This window comes from Schistocerca piceifrons, chromosome 11 (assembly GCF_021461385.2).
Source record: "Schistocerca piceifrons isolate TAMUIC-IGC-003096 chromosome 11, iqSchPice1.1, whole genome shotgun sequence".
Classification (NCBI taxonomy): Eukaryota; Metazoa; Arthropoda; class Insecta; order Orthoptera; family Acrididae; genus Schistocerca; species Schistocerca piceifrons.
The window spans coordinates 128022875-128050746 of record NC_060148.1 but is presented as its reverse complement, the minus strand read 5'-3'; the positions used below and the strand labels follow the sequence as shown (position 1 = coordinate 128050746).

Here is a 27872-nt window from a genome sequence, read left to right as displayed (position 1 = left end):
AGGTTAGTTAGGTTTAAGTAGTTCTAAGTCTAGGGGACTGATGACCTCAGCAGTTAAGTCCCATAGTGCTTAGAGCCATTTGAACCATTTGTCCTTGAAATGCAAGTTATGAACACACTGTTTCGCTGTATGTATTTACAGTTGTGAGACAGGGTTGTAGGCTATCCCTGACGTTATTCAATCAGTATATTGAGCAAGCAGTAAAGGAAACAAAAGAAAAATTTGGAGTAGGAATTAGAATGCATGGAGAAGAAATAAAAACTTTGAGGTTTACTGATGACATTGTAATTCTGTCAGTAACAGCAAAGGACTTGAAGAGCAGGTGAAAGGAATGGAAAGTGTCTTGAAAGGACGATATAAGATGAACATCAACAAGACTAAAACGAGGATAATGGAATGTAGTCGAATTAAATCAGGTGGTGCTGAGGAAATTCGATTAGGAAATGATACACTTAAAGTAGTAGATGAGTTGCTATTTGGGGAACAAAATAACTGATGATGGTCGAAGTATAGGGGACATAAAATGCAGACTGGCAATGGCAAGGAAAGCTTTTCTGAAGAAGAGAAACTTGTTAACATCGAGTATAGATTTAAGTGTCCTTTCTGAAAGTATTTGTATGGAGTGTAGCCAATGTATGGAAGTGAAACACGGACGATCAATAGTTTAGACAAGAAGAGCATAGAAGGTTTCGAAATTTGGTGCGACAGAAGAATGCTGAAGATTAGATGGGTAAATGACGTAACTAATAAGAAGGTACTGAACAGAATTGGGGAGAAGATGAATCTGTACCAGAGCTTGACTATAAGAAGGGGTACGTTGATAGGACACGTTCTGAGGCATCAAGGGATCACCAATTTGGTACTGGAGGGCAGCGTGAAGGGTGAAAATCGTAGAGGGAGACCAAGAGATGAATACACTAAGCAGATTCTGAAGGATATAGGCTGCACTAGGTACTGGGAGATGAAGAAGCTTGCACAGGATAGAGCAGCATGGAGAGCTGCATCAAACCAATCTCAGGACTGAAGACCACTACAACAACACATTTAAAGTTGTGCTGATGTACGTCCATTACCCTTCAGTGACATTTACCACACGAGTGAAAGACAAGCATGAAGTCTAGCATAAGGAACTCTAAAAACCTAAAGCACATAAAAGTGGAAGTACATACCGTACGCCACATTTGCAAAGCATTTCTTATTAACAGCATCACTGACCTACTGGCACAAAACGCCAGCAAGGAGTAATAGTAAACTTTAGACACTGAATGACAATCTACCACAATAAAGATCCATTACAGTAGCTATAAGCATATAAGATACGCCACCCACTTCATTTGAACAAATTAATTTTTCAGGTTATGATCTATGCATAAAATTTCCAATGAAGATTTTGCTTACTTGAGGTTTCCAACAAACCTGCCATTTCAGTCCACAGTGAACTAAAAAACCGCTCATTAATTTCAATACAACTTGGTATTTCAGATTTACAACACAGATCAAACGTTATTTCACACAAAACATGACTATTATAACTTCAACATACAGACTACCGGCCATTAAAATTGCTACACCACGAAGATAACGTCCTACACACGCGAAATTTAACCGATAGGAAGAAGATGCTGTGATATGCAAATGATTAGCTTTTCAGAACATTCACATAAGGTTGGCGCCGGTGGCGACACCTACAACGTGCTGACAAGAGGAAAGTTTCCATCCGATTTCTCATACACAAACAGCAGTTGACCGGCGTTACCTGGAGAAACGTTGTTGTGATGCCTCGTGTAAGGAGGAGAAATGCGTACCGTCACGTTTCCGACTTTGATAAAGGTCGAATTGCAGCCTATCGCGATAAGCGGTTTATCGTATCGCGACATTGCTGCTCGCGTCGGACGAGATCCAATGATTGTTAGCAGAATATGGAATCGGTAGGTTCAGGAGGGTAATACGAAACGCCGTGCTGGATCCCAACGGCATCGTATCCGTATCAGTCGAGATGACAGGCATCTTATCTGCATGGCTGTAACGGATCGTGCAGCCACGTTTCGATCCCCGAGTCAACAGATGAGGACGTTTGCAAGACAACAAGCATCTGCACAAACAGTTCGACGACGTTTGCAGCAGCACGGACTATCAGCTCGGAGACCGTGGCTGCGGTTACCCTTGACGCTGCATCACAAACGGGAACGCCCTCGATGGTGTACTCAGCGACGAACCTGGGTGCACGAATGGAAAAACGACATTTTTTTTTAGATGAATCCAGGATCTGTTTACAGCATCATGATGGTCGCATACGTGTTTGGCGACATCGCGGTGGTTCAAATGGTCCAAATGGCTCTGAGCACTATGGGACTTAACATCTGAGGTCATCAGTCCCCTAGAACTTAGAACTAATTGAACCTAACTAAGCTAAGGACATCACACACATCCATGCCCGAGGCAGGATTCGAACCTGCGACCATAGAGGTCGCGCGCCTCGTGGGGTGTTTCACAATCTCTATGGCCTCTCTGTATAGCCTTCCGTGATGTTCGCTTGTGGGTGGCAGTCCTGTCGAAATGAACGTGGTGATCTCCGGGCTGTAAAGCACGTTCCACAACAGCTGATACGTCATTCTCTCCTCTTCTGCAATTTCCCTTGTGTTCTTCCAGTCCTTTTTTAACAGTTACGAGAGCATTTCGAAAAGTAAAGATACAATGTCTCGCAGTCCTCAAATAGAACATTTATTTAGAAAACATCAGTTACATGTTATTAACTGGATTATTTGTTATTTTTCGACATAACCGCCCCCGTTATCCAAACATTTGCTAAGTCGGTGTACAAGCTTGTGTATCACACAGTCACAGAAGGTTGCCGCCTGTTGTCGGAACCACATTTGAACTTCACCTTTGATCTCTTCATTGTCGTGGAATGATTTTCCACCAAGATGTGACTTCTGGTAACGGAAGACACGGAAGTCGGTGGGCGCAAGGTCCGGGCAGTATGGTGGATGGTCCAATGCGTCCTGTTTGAATTGTTTGAGTAGTGCTTTGGTTACGAGCGCTGTGTGAGACCGAGCACTGTCATGAAGCAAGGGGACTACACTTGTCAGCATTCCCCTGCGTTTGTTTTGAATTGCCCTTCGAAGACGTTTCAAAGTCTGGCAATATGCAGCAGCATTAATTGTCTTTCCAGGAGGGATAAATTCCAACAGAAGAATGCCTTGTCTGTCCCGAAAAACAGAAGCCACGATTTTCTTCGCTGAAATCTACGTTTTGCATTTCTTGGTTTTTGGTCAATTCGAATCGCGCCATTGCATTGATTGTTGCTTGGATTCAGGTGTATGGTGATAAACCCACGTCTCGTCACCTCTCACAATGTGATCAAGGAACTCATCACCTGCTTCAGCATAGCGTGTGAGGAAGTCCAGTGCAAAGCCCATCCTTTTCTTTTTGTGTTCTTCTGTTAACCGTTTTGGAACCCAGCGCGGACACAATTTCCTGTACCCTAACTCGACAGTCATAACTTCATAAAGAGTTGTCATTGACACGTCCGGTATGATCTGATGCAATTCTTTGAATTTGAGACGTCTATTTGCACGAACTGCTTCCATCAGAGATCACAGATATCCGACCTCTTTTTTGTTCGTCACCAACATCGGTCCTACCTTCAGAGAAATGACGACACCATTTCGTCACATTTTGTCGATTCGTAATGTTCCCATAAACAGAAAATTTCTTTGTGAGTATCCGCCGGTCGCTGACCTTTTGCATGAATAAAACGTATGACGGAGCGCACTTCGCATTTGGCGGGATTCTGAACCGGCGTAGCCATTTTAAACAAGACCTACTCCAACCAGAAGCAACGTTCAACTGCCGAACGACCGCGAGGAGAAAGCTAAAGGTTCAAGGTTAACACCAGTGTTGCCAACTTGCTCGCCAAAACTCTTCTGTTCCTCTGGCGTACGGTGTATCTTTACTTTCCGAAATACCCTCGTATTTTTGTAGTACCCACGTGCACCTCCCCACAACTACATGGAATCCTATAAATTCCAGCTTTTTCTAGCGGTTGGCGAGCATCCTTGGCCGACTTCACCCGATCTTGTATCTCCCACATGTGTGTGTAAATTACCACGATGTTCCGCTTTCTCAAGATTTTTCCTATGCAGTCAGTCACGTCCTTAATGAAGAGCAGGAGTACTTTCGATATCACCGGTGCTTGAGCGTCATTATGATTTCTACATTGTGGTCTTAACGCTCTTTTCACCTCAGCGAACAAATAACCATTCTTGAGCAATGCATTGGTGAGGCCTTAATTTGTGTCAAGCAGCTCTGAATCGCTATTTTCCTTGCTCTATCCGCCAACATCTTTACGATGCCTCGCTTTTGTTCTGGGTGGTGGTTTGAATCTCGGTGTAGGAAACGGTCTAAGTGCGTGGGTTTTCGGTAAACCGTGTGTCCGAAGCTATCATATTCTTTCTCGAAAACTAGCACATCAAGGAAATTTAATCTCCCGCCTTTCTCATTCTCCTTGGTGAACTGAATCTTCGGATTGTTCCCGTTCGGATGTTTGTGAAAACGATCCATTTCCTCCCTGCCGTACTGCCACAAAAACGTACCATCCACGCCAAACGGAATAAAAAATTCGGTTTCTTGGTCATAGTTTCCAATGTCTGACTCGAATTTTTCCATAAAGAATTTCGCTATAACCGGGCTTAAGGGGCTCCCCATAGCGCCACCATCTGTCTGCTCAAGGAACTCATCGTTGTTATTAATTGTGACAATTCCTGCCTTGAAAGTTTACCTTTTACAACAAGAGAATGCTTACACTATGTGACAAAAAGTATCCACCTGGCTGAAAATTATTTACAAAGTTCGTGGCGGGTGCCCTCCATCGGTAATGCTGGAATTCAGTGTGGTGTTGGCCCACCCTTAGCCTCGATGACAGCTTCCATCCTCGCAGGCATACATTCAACCAGGTGCTGGATGGTTTCTTGGGGGATGGCAGCCCATCCTTCACTGCGTGCTGCACTGAGGAGAGGTATTGATGTCCGTCGGTAAGGCATGGCACTAAGTCGGCGTTCCTTAACATCCCAAAGGTTCTATAGGATTCAGGTCAGGACCTTGCAGGCCACTCAATTACAGGGATGTTATTGTTGTGTAACCACTTCACCACAGGCCGTGCATTATGAACAGGTGCTCGATCGTGTTGAAAGATGCAAGCCACCCCCGAATTGCTCTTTAACAGTGGGAAGCAAGAAGGTGCTTAAAACATCAATGTAGGTCTGTGCTGTGATAGTGTCACCGGCGTAGTGTATGGTTTATGAGCAGCCGCTCGACCGTGAAATCCAAGTTTTCTCACCTCCCGCCTAACTGTCATAGTACTTGCAGTGGATCCTGATGGAGTTTGGAATTCCTGTGTGATGCTCTGGATGGATGTCTGCCTGTTACACATACGTCTCTCTGCAACTGTCGGCGATCTCTTGTCAGTCAACAGACGAGGTCGGCCTGTACTCTTGTGCTGTACGTGTCCCTTCACATTTCAACTTCACTATCATATTGGAAACAGTGGACCTAGGGATGTTTAGGAGTGTGGAAATCTCGCGTGCAGACTTATGACACAAGTGACACCCAATCATCTGGCCACGTTCAAAGTCCGTGAGTTCGGCGGAGCGCCCCATTCTGCTCTCTCACGATGTCTAATGTCTACTGAGGTCGCTGATATGGAGTAACTGGCAGTAGGTGGCACTACAATCCACCTAATATGAAAAACGTATGTTTTATGGGGGTGTCCGGATACTTTTGATCACACTGAGTAAGTATCAAAGCCTAGCAATAGTTTCTCAAATGATTACAGCAAAAACGACGAGAATACATCCCGTGAGCGAATTATGTCCCGTTACTTTAGTTTCCTTGCTTTCCGACTGCAGGTAACGTGCCTGATTAGCAAGTTCCTTTTGTGAGTGCAGTACATCACAATTGTGTTGCATAAGGCTGATTTTCAAAACAACCCACTTTTAAATCGCAAACATGGAAGAAGATCAAAACGAGCTTCAAATCTTAGTAAAATGACTGTTATGCATGGGTTGAGTGAGTTACGTTCTTGCGAATAACAGGAGGATACCACAGGCTGCAAAACAACACAATGTGAATGCAGCGTGCAATTTATCACACGAACTTTTGGAACATGCGGTTAAGATGAAGGTGATGGAACCTAGTGAGCCCAGAGCCAATGTAAACAAGAATCAAGAACAGATCTGCAAATCCAGGCAAGGAGATACACGCAGTTTTAACAGTGCAATGCACAATGCAGCTGAATGGTTGTGTGCGCTATATCACTTAAAATGCGTATTTTAGTAACACAGTAGTATAAATACGACAAAAGCGGCGTGTAAATGTCCATGGCTGTTGCTCGGGTTGCTCATGTCAGCCAATCACAGCACAAGATGCATGACGTCATTGAAACATCACTGTTCCGTTACGCGAAGTCAAAAATGCCACGGTTTGAGCAGACAGAACATTAAGCATTCGAAGTTTTGAAATGGAAATACGAAAAACATTAAGTATGCATCAAATATACGCGGGGGGGGAGGGGAGGGGTAAACACATTACCTCTAGATTTTTATCTTGCAGTTAGCTTTTGATGTTATTTAGTAGTTGATTATGAAACGCAAAGAAGACACAGTATGTTTACGTTTGTCTAGACTGCGATATTGCCCCCCCCCCCCCCCTTCTGAAATCTTAGTGCTGCTGAGAATGATCTGTAGTTCAGCCTGGGGTCTACGTTAGTTTGCGACCTTCCCCAGGATGGAAACCACGAGGCATGCGAGGTCTGGATAATTCGTCTTAGGTTAAGACCACTACCATAAATGAATAAATTGCACGCTTATTTTGTAAGTAAGCATCGTAAAATGAATACATTCCACCCTTTGTTTGTAAGAATACATTGCAGACTTGTCTGAAAACATAAAACCACTGCGTTTCTCTTAGAACATGCGACCTGTGCGCACTAGTCCGCAAACATAAATAATACTCCACCTTTGGGATGTAAGGAATAACCTTCAGGTTATACATAGATTAATGCAACACGTCCACCATTAGATCGTAAGTTAAAATCTTTCGGGAGGTGTGGGTTGTATGTCTTAAGTTAAAACCACTACCATAAATCAACAAATACCACCCTTATATTGTAAGCAAACATTGTACATTTGTCCACACACATATATCTCTGTATTTTCCAAAAACACATGACGTGTGTAAACTCGTCGGTGTACCCGGAATTTTGTATCTATGTAAACTAGCAGCCATGCAACTTTATGCAATAGCTGCAACGGCAGTTAAGTATAAAGCCATCTTCCTGTAATAAGCTACAAGTCCAAATGACGATAGCACAAAATCCACTTTAATAACAAGTTAGTTTGTGTGGCCATCATCCGCTGCAAGCACAGAAATATTTGTTTCATGGGGAAAAAAAAACTTTTTCTTGCTGCAATGTATTTCATTTCTCACAGGCGCATTTCGCTTTTAACTTTAAGGTATCATCAGTTGGATTTCCAGTAATACTTTTGTTTTGATGTGAGATATTTGTAGAGTATAAAACAGTTCACGTCTCGTTTTTTTACGTGAATAAGTGGTTACTTAGATAATCATCTTGAGGTTGAAGCTCTTTTGACTGTGTTTGCTTTAACGATACATGTGTTTTTGGATGGGGGTCCGCCTTTAGTAAAACACAATTTTGTTTTTTGTCCCAAACATTTTTCACTGCAGTTGCAGCATCATCAGTGTCTTTTTTTTATTTTATGGTGTTAAACGCAAGGAATGTTTTTTACTGTTTATATACATGTAAATATTAGTTTTTAGATCGTAATTACAAATTTTTGAGGGTACCATGTGGTAAGAAGGTATGAATACATAATTTTATATGCTCTTCAAAAACCTGTAATTACGATTTAAAAACTAATATTTACATGAATATAAACAGTAAAGAACATTTATGTTTAACAGCCATAAAATAAAAAAAAAACCACTGATGATGCTGCACCTGCAGTTAATCATGTTTAGGACAAGAAACAAAATTATGTTTCACTAAAGGCGGACCCCATCCAAAAACATATGTATGGTTACTTACAGTTCTTCGCGTTTTTTGGTTGGCATCTGCGTTTCTCTCCTCTGGTCACATGTTGAAAGTTGACTATAAACGTGCTTACGCTGCGTAAGTGAAGTTACAGTGGGGCCTCCAGCATGTGACCAGACGAAAGGAAACACAGATCCCAACGAAAAACGTGAAGAACTGTAAGTACACTTATTTACACAAAAAACGAGACGCTAATTGTTTTATAATGACAATGTTTACATGACATATCAAAACGAAACTATCATTCTAGATCCCACTGAAGCAGCCTTTAAGTAAATGGCGAAACGCGTCTGGGAAATATAAAAACACATGGCACCAAGAGTAGACGTCTTTTTACCTACGAAACAAATATCCACCGTGCAAACTAGCTGCCAACCCAAGATAGAAACAAACAAGACATGAAAGAATAGCAGTAGCAGGCACCGACAGACAGGGAGAAACGACCCCACAAATACTGTTATGTTGCAGCGCACTCACCTCTCGCCTTGTGCTGACCTGGCGTCGCACACATGATTCCACCTCACAGCTGCCCCCCTCGCTAGCAACTGGCGCTGCAGAGGAGCCTGGCTAGACGTAAACTACGATAGCTGCCGGCCGAGACAACGGCGTTACGTCTGACGTCACATACCGCTGCGTTGTCAGCTCACCCATCTTACACTTTCTGCTACGTGCACACACGTGTTCTATATAGGGTGGCAACAGCGCTATAGGGACATCGATGTTGACACAGAAAAGCATCGATGTTAACCCTCTAAGGGTAAGGTGAAGTTTCCTGACATAAACGGTAAGGTGGGGTTGGATCAGACCCCCCCCCCCTCCAAATTTTTCGGGGAGAAATAAAAACTGAATAATGGGAAAAAGTTTTATTATCAATTAAACACATATAATACTTGTTATAACAAGTTTTTTTTATTTTTATAGTCAATAAATAAGAACATAAAGTACTTTGGAAAAAATAGAAATTTGATTACAAAAAAATACCTTAATAGAAATATTCTCTATAATATTATTGAAAACATAGTAAAAATCAATAGATTCAGTCATCAACTAGAAACTTGAGTGCTTTAGAAATTCTACAGATAGGAACTAAATGAGGAACATCTCTTACTACTTGTAGAAAATAATTAGTGTGTCAGCAGTTTCGAAATATAAAGTTCTCCATAATAAATGTCTTTGTACACATAATGTAATAGGTGGTTTCAGAACAGTTTTCTGCATCGATATTGTCGTCATCCTCTGACTCAGCCTCCTGTCGGAGAAACTCGTATATCTCCTCAGGAGTTCTAAGGAGCTGATTCGCCATTTTAGTAAGATAGTAGAAGAGAAAACAAAACTAAGATGTAAGATAAACATCAATATGGGGTTGAATCCTCCCCACAAAAGAAACTAATAAGTGTGGCGTAAACAGTAAGGTGGGGTCGGATCCAACCCGAACGCAGGTAATGTAGGTGCAAAAATGGTTCAAATGGCTCTGAGCACTATGGGACTTAACATCTGTGGTCATCAGTCCCCTAGAACTTAGAACTACTTAAACCTAACTAACCTAAGGACATCACACACATCCATGCCCGAGGCAGGATTCGAACCTGTGACCGTAGCGGTCGCGCGGTTCCAGACTGTAGCGCCTAGAACCGCTCGGCCACACCAGCCGGCTTACGATGTTTCTATATGTTTTATAAATATTAGAAAAAGCAGGCTGAAATAATTTTATTTTTAAGTAGCATAATAAAAGATCGTAAGTTGTGAGATCAGAGACATTGTAGAAGACAAAGGTACTACTTCACATATCTACCCATATACAGGGTGGTCCATTGATCGTGACTGGGCCAAATATCTCACGAAATAAGCGTCAGACGAAAAAACTACAAAGAACGAAACTCGTCTAGCTTGAAGGGGGAAACCAGATGGCGCAATGGTTGGCCCGCTAGATGGTGCTGCCGTAGGTCAAACGCATATCATCCCCTATTTTTTATTACATATTCGTGTAGTACGTAAATATATGAACGTTTTAGTTGGACCACTTCTTTCCCTTTGTGATAGATGGCGCTGTGATAGTTACAAACATATGGCTCACAATTTCAGACGAACAATTGGCAAGAGGTAAATTTTTTAAATTAAAATACAGAACGTAGGCACGTTTGAACGTTTTATTTCGGTTGTTCCAATGTGATACATGTACCTTTGTGAACTTATCATTTCTGAGAACGCATGCTGTTACAGCGCAATTACCTGTAAATACCACATTAATGCAACAAATGCTGAAAATGATGTCCGTCAACCACAATGCATTTGGCAATACGTGTAACGACATTCCTCTCAACAGCGAGTAGTTCGCCTTCCGTTATGTTCGCACAGGCATTGACAATGCGCTGACGCATGTTGTCAGGCGTTGTCGGTGGATCACGATAGCAAATATCCTTCAACGTTCCCCACAGAAAGAAATCCGGGGACGTCAGATCCGGTGAACGAGCGGGCCACCGTATGGTGCTTCGACGACCAATCCACCTGTTATGAAATGTTGTTGTTGTTCTGGTCTTCAGTCCCGAGACTGGTTTGTTGCAGCTCTCCATGCTACTCTATCCTGTGCAAGCTTCTTCATTTCCCAGTACCTACTGCAACCTACATCCTTCTGAATCTGCTTAGTGTATTCATCTCTTGGTCTCCCTCTACGATTTTTACCCTCCACGCTGCCCTCCAACGCAAAATTGGTGATCCCTTGATGCCTCAGAACAAGTCCTACCAACCGGTCCCTTCTTCTAGTCAAGCTGTGCCACAAACTCCTCTTCTCCCCAATTCTATTCAATACTTCCTCATTAGTTATGTGATCTACCCATCTAATCTTCAGCATCCTTCTGTATCACCACAATTCGAAAGCTTCTATTCTCTTCTTGTCCAAACTACTTATCGTCCAAGTTTCACTTCCATACATGGCTGCACTCCATACAAATACTTTTCAGAAACGACTTCCTGACACTTAAATCTATACTCGATGTTAACAAATTTCTCTTCTTCAGAAACGCTTTCCCTGCCATTGCCAGTCTACATTTTATATCCTCTCTACTTCGACCATCATCAGTTATTTTGCTCCCCAAATACCAAAACTCCTTTACTGCTGTAAGTGTCTTATTTCCTAATCTAATTCCCTCAGCATCACCCGATTAATTCGACTACATTTCACTATCCTCGTGTTGGTTCTGTTGATGTTCATCTTATGTCCTTTCGAGACACTGTCCATTCCGTTCAGCTGCTCTTCCAATTCCTTTGCTGTCTCTGACGGAATTACAATGTCATTGGCGAACATCAAAGTCTTCGCTTCGTCGCTAAATAGAACGCGTGCAAAAAGACTGTCATCGTCCTATAATTTCTCTTCTGCCCAGTGGCAGAACTGTACACGACGTTCAAAGTCGTCGTCATGCAATTCCTGGTGCACAGAAATATGGTACAGGTGCAATCGATGTTATGTAGCGTTGTCAACACCGACGTTTTTTAGATTCCCGATTGTCGCTCAATTTGTCTGCTACTAATGTGCGGATTAGCCGCGACAGCAGCTTAAACACCTGCTTGGGCATCATCATTTGTTGCAGGTCGTGGTTGACGTTTCACATGTGGCTGAACACTTCCTGTTTCCTTAAATAACGTAACTATCCGGCGAACGGTCCGGACACTTGGATGATGTTGTCCAGCATACCGAGCAGCATACATAGCACACGCCCATTGGTCATTTTGATCACAATAGCCATACATCAACACTATATCGACCTTTTCCGCTATTGGTAAACGGTCCATATCACGAAGCAAATACCGTCCGCGCTGGCGGAATGTTACGTGACACCACGTAGTTATACGTTTGTGACTATTACAGCGCTATCTATCACAAAGCAAGAAAAGTGGTTCAACTAAAACATTCATATTTCTTTACATAATACACGAATATGTAATAAAAGTGGGGCCTCTTAATATATAGATCTAAAGAAGAAACTGTGCGGGCCTTTCTGGATACAGAAAATGTTCGACTGCTGCCCTGGCCAGAACATTCTCCAGATCTCTAACCAACTGATAACATCTGGCCGAGTAACTGACTCGTCACAATACGCCAGTCACTACTCTTGATTAACTGTGGTATTGTGTTGAAGCTGCACGGGCAGCTGTACCTGTACACGCCATCCAAGCTCTGTTTGACTCAATGCCAAGGCATATCAAGGCCGTTATTACGGCCAGAGGTGGTTGTTCTGGGTACTGATTTCTCAGGATCTATGCACCCAAATTGCGTGAAAATGTAATCACATGTCAGTTTCCAATGAATTTCCCTTTATCATCTGCATTTCTTCTTGGTGTAGCAATTTTAATGGCCAGTAGTGTATATGCGTGACATGCCAGTTCTAAATGTTCCATTTCTGATGAAGGGAATCTTAGAAACGGCCGAAACCTAGTCAAAAAGACTTCATTTTCGCGACCGAGGGCTGCAATTGTTTTAATTTTACCTTGTAACGATCGCTGACAACGCAGCCATATTTAAAGCTTTAAGATGAGTAACTGTCTTTGTAATATATCATGGCGACAAATGATTTTTGTGTGGTGTCGTTTGGGAAGTGTATCATTGCTTAACACACGAAAACTGAATACCACGTCATATTACGGTTATCCTCCACCAAATAAATAATACGTATCTTGTGTGGTGGTGCTTCTCAATGCTGCCGTAGGTTCATCTTGATGTTACTGCATCGGCACTCAGGAATCATGCAATGGTAGAAATAAGGCCCAGGAATTTGTGTTCACAAACTTTTATTTCGCTCGCTAGATGTTTGGAGGTGAACGACGTGTAAAACTGACTTAACACTGTCTCATGACTGACTTCAAACTGAACTCCAACTGAGATCTGGCGGCGGACAAATCGCCTCTATTTATTTACTTTTAAACAATTACTGACATAGTTACTGATTAATTTTTTAGGATTAACAATTAAAACTTTTACATACACCTTCCCAAATTACATAGAAATTTACATGAAATAACATTGAATAATACCATACACAGACAGGAAAGAATCTGTTTCTATTAAGACTACTAATTACATGTTTTATCATTACAACGATGTATTTCGTTAATTTGTATAAAATATTTTAACTACTTAAAAGATAATCACCCTATCATTTTCAGGTGACCAGAGGGATTAGTTTTATTGAATGAAACGCCTAGATTTAATTAATTAAACTGTGTGTGAATAAAATTTTACATTTCTATATAGATGTAATTACAATTCCATTAACTAACACCAATTAAAATATGAGTATGCTTGATTCTGACTGAAATATTATCATGTAATATTTCTATTATGGATACTTAAACATGCCCTTAGAAAAATTGATGAATTACAGTGCTGATAAACCTCTTACGTCATTCGATTTTCAAATAGCTGAGCAGAACTGAACGTACTCAGATATTTCGCTCTTTACTTATTCTGATCAACACTAAACCGACACACAATATTTTTAGCGCAACGCATCTGACTTTCAATAATCCCTACAAAAGAATGGCCCTGACTAACATTTAACTATACCTTTCACGAATCACTTACCTCACAAAAATCTTCGTTCCCCGACCTACTGCAGTACAGAGAGCGCCAATACTGCCATCTAAATAATGCAGTACAGAGAGCGCCAATACTGCCATCTAAATAAAGGATTCTAACTACTGAAGGCACTAACTACTGATAGGCATAGTTAGCAAATGAAAGATTTTGATAGAGAAGAAACAATGTATTTACCTTAATAATGTTCAAAAGTCATCATATATATATATATATATATATCTAAAGAGAAAGATGATGAAACTTACCAAACAAAAGCGCTGGCAGGTCGATAGACACACAAACAAACACAAACATACACACAAAATTCTAGCTTTCGCAACCAATGGTTGCCTCGTCAGGAAAGAGGGAAGGAGAAGGAAAGACAAAAGGATATGGGTTTTAAGGGAGAGGGTAAGGAGTCATTCCAATCCCGGGAGCGGAAAGACTTACCTTAGGGGGAAAAAAGGACAGGTATACACTCGCACACACACACACATATCCATCCACACATACAGACACAAGCAGACAAGCAAAAATGTCTGCTTGTGTCTGTGTATGTGTGGATGGATATGTGTGTGTGTGCGAGTGTATACCTGTCCTTTTTTCCCCCTAAGGTAAGTCTTTCCGCTCCCGGGATTGGAATGACTCCTTACCCACTCCCTTAAAACCCATATCCTTTTGTCTTTCCTTCTCCTTCCCTCTTTCCTGACGAGGCAACCATTGGTTGCGAAAGCTAGAATTTTGTGTGTATGTTTGTGTTTGTTTGTGTGTCTATCGACCTGCCAGCGCTTTTGTTTGGTAAGTTTCATCATCTTTCTTTTTAGATATATTTTTCCCACGTGGAATGTTTCCCTCTATTATATATATATATATATATATATATATATATATATATATATATATATATATATATATATATATATCAGTTCATGATACACAGTATTACAAATTTACTCTGTCTGATGGACACACGTCCAGATCATCCGCTCTCAAAACTCTGCCATCTCTCTCCCCACATCCACCACTGCTGGCGGCTCACCTCCAACTGCGCAACGCTGCGCGCTGTTCACATCCAAATGCCCAACACAACAATAGCAAATATTCCAAAAATGCAAACCAGCCACAGACTTCACACAGCACAGTCAGTGATTTTCATATAGAGCGCTACGTGGCGGTACCAACATAAAACCTAAACAGCCTACTTAGAATTTGTTTTTTTTAGTTTGAAAACATAAAAATAGCTATCTTCCGATGACTAGAAATATAGAAACTATAATCGTTAGTTACTTCATAACTACAAGTGCAAAATTATTCGTAGCATCTGTCTGAAGTTTGTATAATGTACAAATTGGGATGGTGCATTAATTTTTAGTCCAACATGTTCCCTTCATTCTGCATATTGGTGAGGCACAATGTAAACAATGTCAAAACAATAGCTTAAACGATGCAAACTACTAATTTTCTGCAAAAGAAAATCTTCAGTGTATTCGAATCAAGGTAACCAAAAAAGACAAAATCAAACCAGCATACTGATATAACACATATGCCCTCTTCGGGAGATTGGGGATGAGACTGGAAAAAGGAGCCCAAGGGGTTGTGGTATTACATCTTCCAGCTCCGGGTCTACGATATTTCCGAAGTGGAGCAAAAACTTGGTAGTGGCGATACTCCCCTACCCCTCGCCCTCGTGCGTTTGAGATAGGACCTCAAAAATTTTAAAAAATATGCTAATTCTGTAGCTCACATCTTTCTGAAGAGTCTGATGTATAAAACATATATGTTCGAGGAGATGTAAGATACGTTATTTGGTCTTAAGTGTGACAAAGTGATGTGCCACGCCTCTTCCCACACCATTCTTCTATAGCATGTCACTTCGCTCTGTGGAATTCAAACGTGTATGTCTTGTATTAAAAGTGCTGTTCAATAAAGAATGATCATAATTTTTTTTCGTCATAATTTCTCTAGAAGAAGAATGGGTAGCTTTGAGGGATGAAGTAGTGAAGGCAGCAGAGGATCAAGTAGATAAAAAGACGAGGGCTAGTAGAAATCCTTGGGTAACGGAAGAAATATTGAATTTAATTGATGAAAGGAGAAAATATAAAAGTGCAGTAAGTGAAGCAGGCAAACAGGAATAGAAACGTCTCAAAAATGAGATCGACAGGAAGCGCAAAATGGCTAAGCAGAGATGGCTAGAGGACAAATGTAAGGATGTAGAGGCTTATCTCACTAGGGGTAAGATAGATACTGCCTACAGGAAAATTAAAGAGACCTTTGGAGAAAAGAGAATCACTTGTATGAATATCAAGAGCTCAGATGGAAACCCAGTTCTAAGCAAAGAAGGGAAAGCAGGAAGGTGGAAGGACTATATAGAGGGTCTATACAAGGGCGATGAACTTGAGGACAATATTATGGAAATGGAAGAGGATGTAGATGAAGATGAAATGGGAGATACGATACTGCGTGAAGAGTTTGACAGAGCACTGAAAGAGCTGAGTCGAAACAAGGCCCCGGGAGTAGACAACATTCCATTAGAACTAATAACAGCCTTAGGAGAGCCAGTCCTGACAAAGCTCTACCATCTGGTGAGCAAGATGTATGAGACAGGCGAAAACCTTCAGGCTTCAAGAAGAATATAGTAATTCCAATCCCAAAGAAAGCAGGTGTTTACAGACGTGAAAATTTCCGATCTACCAGTTTAATATGTCACGGCTGTAAAATACTAACGCGAATTCTTTACAGACGAATGGAAAAACTGGTATAAGCCGACGTCGAGGAAGACCAGTTTGGATTCCGTAGGAATGTTGGAACACGTGAGGCAATACTGACCCTACGACTTATCCTAGAAGCTAGATTAAGGAAAGGCAAACCTACGTTTCTAGCATTTATAGGCTTAGAGAAAGCTTTTGACAATGTTGACTTGTATACTCTCTTTCAAATTCTGAAGGTGGCAGGGGTAAAATACAGGGAGCGAAAGGCTATTTACAATTTGTACAGAAACCAGATGGCAGTTATAAGAGTCGAGGGGCATGAAAGGGAAGCAGTGGTTGGGAAAGGAGTGAGACAGGGTTGTAGCCTCTCCCCGATGTTATTCAATCTGTATATTGAGCGAGCAGTAAAGGAAACGAAGAAAAACTCGGAGTAGGAATTAAAATCCATGGAGAAGAAATAAAAACTTTGAGGTTCGCCGATGACATAGTAAATCTGTCAGAGACAGCAATGGACTTGGAAGAGCAGTTGAACGGAATGGACAGTGTCTTGAAAGGACGATATAAGATGAACATCAACAAAAGAAAAATGAGGATAATGGAATGTAGTCGAATTAAGTCGGGTGATGCTGAGGGAATTAGATTAGGAAATGAGACACTTATTAAGTAGTAAAGGAGTTTTGCTATTTGGGGAGCAAAATAACTGATGTCGCTCGAAGTAGAGAAGATATAAAATGTAGACTGGCAATGGCAAGGAAAGCGTTCCTGAAGAAGAGAAATTTGTTAACATTGAGTATAGATTTAAGTGTCAGGAAGTCGTTTGTGAAAGTATTTGTATGGAGTGCAGCCATGTATGGAAGTGAAACGTGGACGATAAATAGTTTGGACAAGAAGAGAATAGAAGCTTTCGAAATGTGGTGCTACAGAAGAATGCTGAAGATTAGATGGGTAGATCACATAACTAATGAGGAGGTATTGAATAGAATTGGGGAGAAGAGGAGCTTGTGGCACAACTTGACAAGAAGAAGGGACCGGTTGGTAGGACATGTTCTGAGGCATCAAGGGATCACAAATTTAGCATTGGAGGGCAGCGTGGAGGGTAAAAATCGTAGAGGGAGACCAAGAGATGAATACACTAAACAGATTCAGAAGGATGTAGGTTGCAGTAAGTACTGGGAGATGAAGCAGCTTGCACAGGATAGAGTAGCTTGGAGAGTTGCATGAAACCAGTCTCAGGACTGAAGACCAAAACAACAACAACAACAAAATAAAGAAACGCCTTCGTGGGGGGCATTGTCAATCATCAGAAGCAATGGCGCAGTCTGTGGAGGCGATTTTGAATGAGCTCTGAAAAAATCGTTTCCAGCATGTATCTGAAGACTGGCAGAAACACTGGGACAAGTGCATCGCATTCATGGCAGACTACTTTGAGAATTACCATCGGAATTATGAGGATGAGTAAAGATATGTTATAAAAAAAAGTTATGATAATTCTTTATTGAACAGGCCTCGTAGAAGCCATCAAACGTATATTCCGAACAGTGGAAATTAAAATTGTGTGTGTGAAATATTATGGGACTTAACTGCTGAGGTCATCAGTCCCTAAGCTTACACACCACTTAACCTAAATTATCCTATGGACAAGCACACACACCCATGCCCGACGGAGGACTCGAACCTCCGCCGGGACCAGCCGCACAGTCCATGACTGCAGCGCCTGAGACCGCTCGGCTAATCCCGCGCGGCGGAAATTAAAACGTCCTGCTCCTTCCTCTCGGCTGGTGTGACATCCCATCCGCCCCCCCCTTAAGAAAAACTCACAATTATACTGGATGGGATTGTTTGTGACTGGGAGAGTAAGAATTGTTCAGAAAATTTGCACTCTTTATTGGCTATTAGATAATAGCTTTCTGTTTTGTGCGACTTAAAATTAAATCGGGCAAACGTAAAAGCAGTAAAGACAAGAGACAAGCAAGATAGTACACATTTCTACATCCTTATGTCCCAGCATTTTTTTCTTGCTACAGCTTTACGCAGCGTGCTTTCCTTTCTGCGGAAGAATCCATTACCTCGTCAGATTTCGTCAAACGGTTTGCTATGTGAGAAATCAAAATGTCGTTCGTTGCCTGATACTGAAATAGCTGTTAATACCAGTAGTACCCTAGACTGGTGTGGTTTCTCGATTTGATTACGTTTGTTTTGTCATTCATAAAACCAAATAGGCCTTTCTAATACTGCAGCAAGTGTTACATATGCAGAATAAGCTAGACTGTTTTGGCACAAATGTTTATTTTTATTCGCCTGATTTACGTAAATACTCGACAGAATATAATGCTCGAAGTACCAATATCAAACTCTATTAGGCTTACTACAAGGAAAAAAAAAAATGGTTCAAATGGCTCTGAGCACTAAGGGACTTATCTGCTGTGGTCATCAGTCCCCTAGAACTTAGAACTACTTAAACCTAACTAACCTAAGGACATCAAACACATCCATGCCCGAGGCAGGATTCGAACCTGCGACCGTAGCGCTCGCACGGTTGCAGACTGTAGCGCCTAGAACCGCTCGGACACTCCGACCGGCACGAGCAAAAAGTTTTATGTTAGAAAATAGTTTTATATTTCGCTCTTATGCTCCAGTTTCTCAAGCATCAAATCTAAAAGTAGTAGCAGCACGAAATTTTTATATAAATTTGGAATCGTCATATTATTCCATATAACTTGTGTGATGTCCCCGTATCTTCTCCTTCCTAGTTCTAACACACAATCTTGTCGTCACTAATTCTGCAACTATTCGTGCCATTGTCAAATCTTTTTCTCTTCTTAACTGCACTAACACTTCCAGAAACATCGGTTTAGTTATCTCGCGTTTGGTTAGGCGTTATTATATGTTCGTACAACGCGCTTTTCGCGCTATTCCGAGAATAGAATTAAACGACTGCTAACCGGGGACTGTACAACTAGACCGTAGTAGTGTAGCGATCTGGTAAAAATTTTCTTTCAATATTTCATTTTCATTCTTCACCCTGCAGATAACATGTAATCTTTCTTACCTGTTATTCCTGTTAGTCGTTGGTTTCCACTCTGGTAGTTGAACCTGTGAATTTCGCTGATAATTATAACAACGCTTATCATTCGCACACCCAATGAACCACGTATACAAACAGAGATTGACATTCAACAGTTCTGGTTTATTCGCCTTAGCTCATATAGCCCCGTCCCCTTTTATCTGCGGGATAGTTTTTTATTTGTAGGTGCGATGGGGATTGGCCTGGCAGAGACATCATGTACGCATTCAAAAATCAACTTATGATTCGTTCAGAAATCAACCTGGAATGTGATCAAAAATGTCCTAGAACGAACAGGGATGCATTTCAAAATCGTATGAAGAATCGATAAATCAAGCGCGCTGGATGCTATGCGCTCCATGAAACAAGGGTTTTTTTCTTCAAGAATATGAATTTGACGACCCCTGAAATTGCTGTCCGGGGCAGATACCCCGGTTTGCCCCCCACCCCCACCTCCACCCTAGATGAGGGCCTGCTGTCTCCATATAAGTAAGATTATAAAACTGAATATAATGGATCTTGTAAGGAAAATAAATTTTTATGCTTTTATTTCTTTGAATTTAAGAATTTTATTACAGAATTTAGGAAAAGGAGCTTGGATAATTTAGCCCTTAGAAATCTATTTTTTGCTGTCTGACACTCGCCAGAGTCTCCGAGAATAAGTGGTCGCATAGCATAGATTTGGCGACAATGTAAAGATTCACGTTTGGAAGATTTTGAGAAAACTGACTTCATACTCTCCAATATTTCAACATGGTCTCTTTCTATTGGTGCAAGAGGAGACGGCAGGTAAATCTGAACCTTATTTTCACTTTCCCAAAAATTTCGATATGTGCACTATGTGATCAAAACTATCCGGACACCTGGCTGAAAATGACTGACCGTGGCGGCCTGCATCGATAATGCTGGAATTCAGTATGGTGTTGGCGCACCCTTAGCCCTGATGACAGCTTCCATTCTCGCGTGATACGTTCAATCAGGTGCTGGAAGGTTTCTTGGGGAATGGCAGCCCATTCTTCACGGATTGCTGCACTGAGGAGAAGTATGGATGTAGGTCGGTGAGGCACTGCACCAAGTCGGCGTTCCAAAACACCCCAAAGGTGTTCTAAAGGATTTAGGTCAGGACTGTGCAGGCGAGTCCTTTACAGGAATGTTATTGTCGTGTAACCACTCCGCCACAGGCCGTGCATTATGAGCAGATGCTCGATCTTGTTGAAAGATGCAATCGCCATCCCCAAACTGCTCTTCATTAGTGGGAAACCAGAAGGTGCTGAAAACATCAATGTAAGTCTGAGCTGTGATAGTGCCACATAAAATAACAAGGGGTGCAAGCCCACTCCATGAAAAACACGACCACACCATAACACCACCGCCTCCGAATTTTACTGTCGGCACTACACACACTGGCAGATGACGTTCACCGGGCATTCGCCATACCCACACCCTGCCATTGTATCGCCACATTTTTTTTGTACCGTGATTCGTCACTCCACACAACGTCTTTCCACTGTTCAATCGTCCAATGTTTACGCTCCTTACGCCAAGCGACTCGTCGTTTGGCATTTGCCGGTGCGATGTTTGACTTATGAGCAGCCGCTCGATAATGAAATCCAAGTTCTCTCACCTCCCGCCTAACTGTCGTAGTACCTGCAGTGGATTCTGATGCAGTTTGGAATTCCCGTGTGATGGTCTGGATAGATGTCTGCCTATTACACATTACGACCTTCTTCAACTGTTAGCCGTCTCTGTCACATAACAGAGGAGGCCGGCCGCTGTGGCCGAGCGGTTATAGGCGCTTCAGTCCGGAGCCGCGCTGCTGCTACGGTCGCAGGTTCGAATCCTGCCTCGGGCATGGATCTGTGTGAGGTCCTTAGGTTAGTTAGGTTTAGGTAGTTCTAAGTTCTAGGGGACTGATGACCACAGATGTTAAGTGCCATAGTGCTCAGAGCTATTTGAGCTTTTTTTTTCTTTTTTTTTTTACAGACGACGTCGACCTGTACGCTTTTGTGCTGTACGTCTCCACTTCATTATCACATCGGTAACAGTGGACCTAGGGATGTTGAGGAGTGTGGAAATCTCCCGTACAGACGTATGACGCAACTACACCCAACCATCTGACCACGTTCGAAGTCTGTGACTTCCGCAGAGAGCCCCATTCTGCTCTCTAACGATGTCTAATGATTACTGAGGTCGCTGACATTGAGTACCTGGCAGAACAATGCACCTAATATGAAAAACGTATGTTTTTGGCAGTGTCCTAATGCTTTTCATCACATAGTAGTTTTTCGTCTATTTTTGTGATACATCGAGGGCCGATAACGACAATTTCTTAAATGTGGATATACTGTATCGGATTGCCGTTATTTTTAGAAATGTCACAGTCCTACTACTGACCTTCATAGCGGTCCTGTCTTTATCTGTGATGATACCTGAACCTTTTTCCGTATGTTTAGTTGCTGCAGTGCATAATTCAATAGAAACTATTTGAAATAAATGATAATCTTGTGAACTTCAGTTTTACTCACGTACTGTTTCAAACACACAAAAATCACGAAGACAGCAATAAATGTAGCACTGCACGAATTACGAGACTCGACGCGTCAGCGTCCGAGCATCCACGAACGGAACGAACGATCCATCGTTGAGCGCTGTCGATGTTTATGGACTTCTCGGTGCATCAGCCATGTATCGTCATTCAAAACGACGATGTTAACGTCGATATTAACAGACGAAACCTCGATGTTTACCGAACATCGACATTTCGCATTTGGACGCTCTCTTTAACTCCGCCTTACACACCCTAGGTACGGCACATTCACTTTACACTCTTGACGGAACGGAACGCCAAAACGTTCCAAAACGCATTTCAGGTGGCGCTTCGCAGACAGGGACACCAGGTGTTTGGTTATTTACAGTCTTATCCGGCGAAATACAAGGTGGTCCATTGATAGTGACCGGGCCAAATATCTCACGAAATAAGCGTCAAATGAAAAAACTACAAAGAACGAAACTTGTCTAGCTTGAAGGGGGAAACCAGATGGCGCTATGGTTGGCCTGTTAGATGGCCCTGCCATAGGTCAAACGGATATCAACTCCGTGTTTTAAAATGGGAACCCAATTTTTATCACATATTCGTGTAGTATGTAAGGAAATATGAATGTTTTAGTTGGACCACTTTTTTCGCTTTGTGATAGATGGCGCTTTAATAGTCACAAACATATGGCTCACAGTTTTAGACAAACAGTTGGTAACAGGTAGGTTTTTTAAATTGAAATACAGAACGTAGGTACGTTTGAACATTTTATTTCGGATGTTCCAATGTGCTACATGTACCTTTGTGAACTTATGATTTCTGAGAACGAATGCTGTTACAACCTGATTACCTGTAAACACCACAGTAATGCAATAAATGCTCAAAATGATGTCCGTCAACCTCAATGCATTTGGCAATACGTGTAACGACATTCCTCTCAACAGCGAGTAGTTCGCCTTCCGTAATGTTCGCACATGCATTGACAATGCGCTGACGCATGTTGTCAGGCATTGTCGGTGGATCACGATAGGAAATATCCTTCAACTTTCCCCACAGAAAGAAACCCGGAGACGTAAGATCCGGTGAACGTGGGGGCCACGGTATGGTGCTACGACGACCAATCCACTTGTCACGAAATATGTTATTCAATACCGCTTCAACCGTACGCGAGCTATGTGCCGGAGATCCATCATGTTGGAAGTACACCGCCATTCTGTCATACAGTGAAACATCTTGTAGTAACATCGGTAGAACGTTACGTTGGAAATCAGCATACATTGCACCATTTAGATTGCATTCGATAAAATGGGGGCCAATTATTCTTTCTCACATAATAACGCACCATACATTAACCCACCAAGGTCGCTGATGTTGCACTTGTCGCAGCCATCGTGGATTTTCCGTTGCCCAATAGTGCATGTTATGCCGGTTTACGTTACCGCTGTTGGTGAATGACGCTTCGTCGCTAAATAGAACGCGTGCAAAAAAATCTGTCATCGTCCCGTAGTTTCTCTTGTGCCCTGTGGCAGAACTGTACACGATGTTCAAAGTCGTCGCCATGCAATTCCTGGTGCATATAAATATGGTACGGGTGCAATGGATGTTGATGTAGCATTCTCAACACCGACGTTTTTGAGATTCCCGATTTTCGCGCAATTTGTCTGCTACTGATGTGCGGATTAGCCGCGACAGCAGCTTAAACACCTGCTTGGGCATCATCATTTGTTGCAGGTCGTGGTTGACGTTTCACATGTGGCTGAACACTTCCTGTTTCCTTAAATAACGTAACTATCCGGGGAACGGTCCGGACACTCGGATGATGTCGTCCAGGATACCGAGCAGCATACATAGCACACGCCCGTTGGGCATTTTGATCACAATAGCCATACATCAACACGATATCGAACTTTTCCGCAATTGGTAAATGGTCCATTTTAACACGGGTAATGTACCACGAAGCAAATACCGTCCGCACTAGCGGAATGTTACGTGTTACCACGTACTTATACGTTTGAAACTATTACAGCGACATTTATCACAAAGCGAAAAAAGTGGTCCAACTGAAACATTCGTATTTCTTTACGTACTACAGGGATATGTAATAAAAAATGGAGGTTCGTATTTAAAAAAGCGCAGTTGATATCCGTTTGACCTATGGCAGCGCCATTAGCGGGCCAACCATAGCGCCATCTAGTTTCCTCCTTCAAGCTAGACAAGTTTCGTTCTTTGTAGTTTTTTCGTTTGACGCTTATTTCGTGAGACATTTGGCCCAGTCACTATCAATGGACCACCCTGAATACAGAGTGATTTTTTCCACCGTGTGCAAAATATGGAGATTAGTCGATGAGAGTGTACGTCCCAAAAAAGATCTAACGAAGTTGTGTCCGGAAATGCATGGTTTCCATGCTAGAGACCATCTATTTGGTCATACATCGCTACAGAGACTGCGATCTAATACGCGCTGTACCATGCAGCCAGAGTTACAGTATGCATGGTTTCCTCCTAGAGGCTGGTACTGTTCCTCATACGTCATGACCTAACGTCCTCTCCTGCCATAGTAATTGGTGATGTCGTGTCCGATTCACTTCTCTTGCTGCTCACCTTGTAGCGGATGTGACGCAGCGTTGTACACAGTGGTTCCGTATTCGAATCGAGAGTTTGCCGACCTGGCGTTTACTTACAGAGAGACAAATGGCAACGGGCGGTGGGAGGCAAGGTTGAATCAGGAGACCTATCCCCGCTGACAACATCCACAGCGTTCAATGATTGCAACAGTGTTTCGCTGTTTGTCGGAGACAGGGTCGTTTCAGGAAGCAGGAAATCATGAAGAACGTATCCGAAATGTTAGGACATCAGACTTGGAGCAAAATGTGACGAACACTGTAGAAGACGACTGCCGTGTCAGTACCAGGCAGCTGGCCCGCCACTACAGGGTAAGGCAGACGAAATTCTCCATGACAATTGTTACTACCCTTATCACTTAGGGCTTACTAGCAACAGACTTTCCACATCGGGAGCAGTTTTGTCATTGGTTGCTTCACCAGGCAAACACGATTCTGGGAGTCCTGACATCCATCCTATTCACAGATGAGGGCACCTTTCCACGGAGTGTTATCTTCAACTTTCATAACAGTCATTTGTGGGATAGTATTGTAATCGTTCTCTATTTACGTGACCATTACGGCACTCCAACCCCACTTCTCAGTACTAGTAATATCGTACTACTTTTCTGCCAAGTGACAATATTCACATTTGGTTTTATTAATGTATAGGTACTCCGATGTATCGATATATTACAGTGATATGGTTCTTGTGTGTATTCATTTCTGTGAGACTGTCATAATCTTTGACTTACTTGTAACCGTTTTGGCGCGAATTCACACAGAGCAGTCGTTGTTTCACTTTGGCAGAAGTTAAGTTGTTATTTCGCTTTGTAAAAGAACAGTCAGGTCTTGTGTTTGGTTAAAGTGGAAATTAAATACATGAAGATTGATACAAAACTGTTTTCTTGTGATGTGACAGTTAAGAAGAAGTATATGTGAATTTACAAGAAGTTTAATAAAAATGTGGTTCGTGAACACCAAATCAAAAATAACTTCTACCATACCATTGTTCTGATCTGTGATTGATCATTAAGAATTTCCTGAAAAACGCATTTGTTAAGTCTTTAACTATTGCTAAAATACAGATCTGGACCTTCTAGCAGCCGAAGTGGAATCACCCTAGAATCAACAAGATGAGCCATAACGACTTCGACGAAATCTACGTGGGAATCCATTCAAGATAAGTGCCAAATTAATGACTTTTTAACAGTGTCCTTATTATTTCCATTCTGACGATACCATCCACAGTCAATTACTTTGTTGTTGCCCGATAAAGCGAACATATGCTGCGTGAGCAACATTATTAATCTCATTTCTAACCTACTTTGCACGTGGAGTATTGTTAGAGTATGCAGAAGCCTCACGGTATGGTCACAGCGAATCATGAGCATCGATGCAGCCGAAATGTGTGGGCCGGGATAATTGGCGGCCGTATTTTCGACCAGTCTCCCTTCCACGCCGCCTAACAGGCCGGAACTACCGGCGTCTCTTGTGGGTGACTTTGACTCCCCAACTGGAAGAAGCGCCACTAATGAATCGAAGGATTGAGTGGCTGCTACATGATGGTGTTCCAGCCCACTTCGCCGTTAACGTCCGGAAGCATCTCAATCGTGTCTTTCCTGGTCGGTGGACCGGGCGAGGGGGTCCAGTTTCATGGCCTGCTCGTAGACCGCATATCTGTGTGATTTCTGGTTATGGAGTCATCTCAAAAGTATCGTATATGCACAGCCCGTTCCACATGTGGAGACACTGGAGAAGCATACTCATGCTGCCTTTGACACTGTTCGGATGAAGCCTGGCCAATGTGAACCTGTCGGACAGAACATGCTACGTCGCGTACACACACGTGTTAAGGCACATGGAAACCAATTTCAACGCTTATGTATCTGTGGCTGCGTAGTACAGCGCGTATTAGCCCGCAGTCCCTGTAACAAATTATGATTGAATATGTGGTCTCTAGCATTAAATTATTAATTGTACGAATATCAAGAGCTCAGATGGAAACCCAGTTCTAAGCAAAGAAGGGAAAGCAGAAAGGTGGAAGGAGTATATAGAGGGTCTATACAAGGGCGATGTACTTGAGGGAAATTTTATGGAAATGGAAGAGGATGTAGATGAAGATGAAATGGGAGATATGATACTGCGTGAAGAGTGTGACAGAGCACTGAAAGACCTAAGTCGAAACAAGGCCCCGGGAGTAGACAACATTCCATTAGAATTATGACAGCCTTGGGAGAGCCAGTCCTGACAAAACTCTACCATCTGGTGAGCAAAATGCATGAGACAGGCGAAATACCCACAGACTTCAAGAAGAATATAATAATTCCAATCCCAAAGAAAGCAGGTGTGGACAGATGTGAAAATTACCGAACTATCAGTTTAATAAGTCACGGCTGCAAAATAAAAATCGATGGAGAAGAAATAAAAAGGTTCGCCGATGACATTGTAATTCTGTCAGAGACAGCAAAGGACTTGGAAGAGCAGTTGAACGGAATGGACAGTGTCTTTAAAGGATATAAGATGAACATCAACAAAAGCAAAACGAGGATAATGGAATGTAGTCGAGTTAACTCGGGTGATGCTGAGGGAATTAGATTAGGGAATGAGACTCTTAAAGTAGTAAAGGAGTTTTGCTGTTTGGGAAGCAAAATAACTGATGATGGTCGAAGTAGAGAGGATATAAAATGTAGACTGGCAATGGCAAGGAAAGCGTTTCTGAAGAAGCGAAATTTGTTAACATCGAGTATAGATTTAAGAGTCTGGAAGTATTTTCTGAAAGTAGCTATGTAAGGTAGTGAAACATGCATGATAACTAGGTTAGACAAGAAGAGAATAGAAGCCTTCCACATGTGGTGCTACAAAAAAATGCTGAAGATTATATAGGAAGATCACGTAACTAATGAGGAGGTACTGAACAGAATTGGGTAGAAGAGGAATTTGTGGAGTTTCACTAGAAGGAGGGATGGGTTGGTAGGACACTATCTGAGGCATCAAGGGATCACCAATATAGCGTAGGAGGGAAGCGTGGAGGGTAAAAAGAGATGAATACACAGAGCAGATTCAGAAGGATGTTGAAACACGTATGTAACGCAGCAGCGATGGCGAGGCATTGTAGCATCTGTGACCAGAGAGTATGCGCTTGACCGCACGAGTGTTGCGAGCGGTCAGTAGTCGTTGCGAGTCGGTCAGTAGTCGTTGCGAGTCTGTAGCTCTGTCGAGTTGAGAGCAGTACGCTAATAGTCGTCATGCAGAGCGGTCGGTCAGTAGTAGCAGCCCAGTGCGGTT

General features: G+C 42.2%; 1 protein-coding gene across 1 annotated transcript in view; it reads right to left on the bottom strand.

Moving 5' to 3' along the window:
- Positions 1–8674, bottom strand: part of LOC124720299 (speckle-type POZ protein-like) — a 126570-nt gene extending 117896 nt beyond the window's left edge. The window contains exon 1 of the mRNA XM_047245609.1: positions 8588–8674. Coding sequence (XP_047101565.1) covers positions 8588–8621 — 34 coding nt within the window. The 5' untranslated portion in view covers positions 8622–8674. The remainder of the gene's footprint in view (positions 1–8587) is intronic.
- Between the last annotated feature and the right edge of the window lie 19198 nt (positions 8675–27872).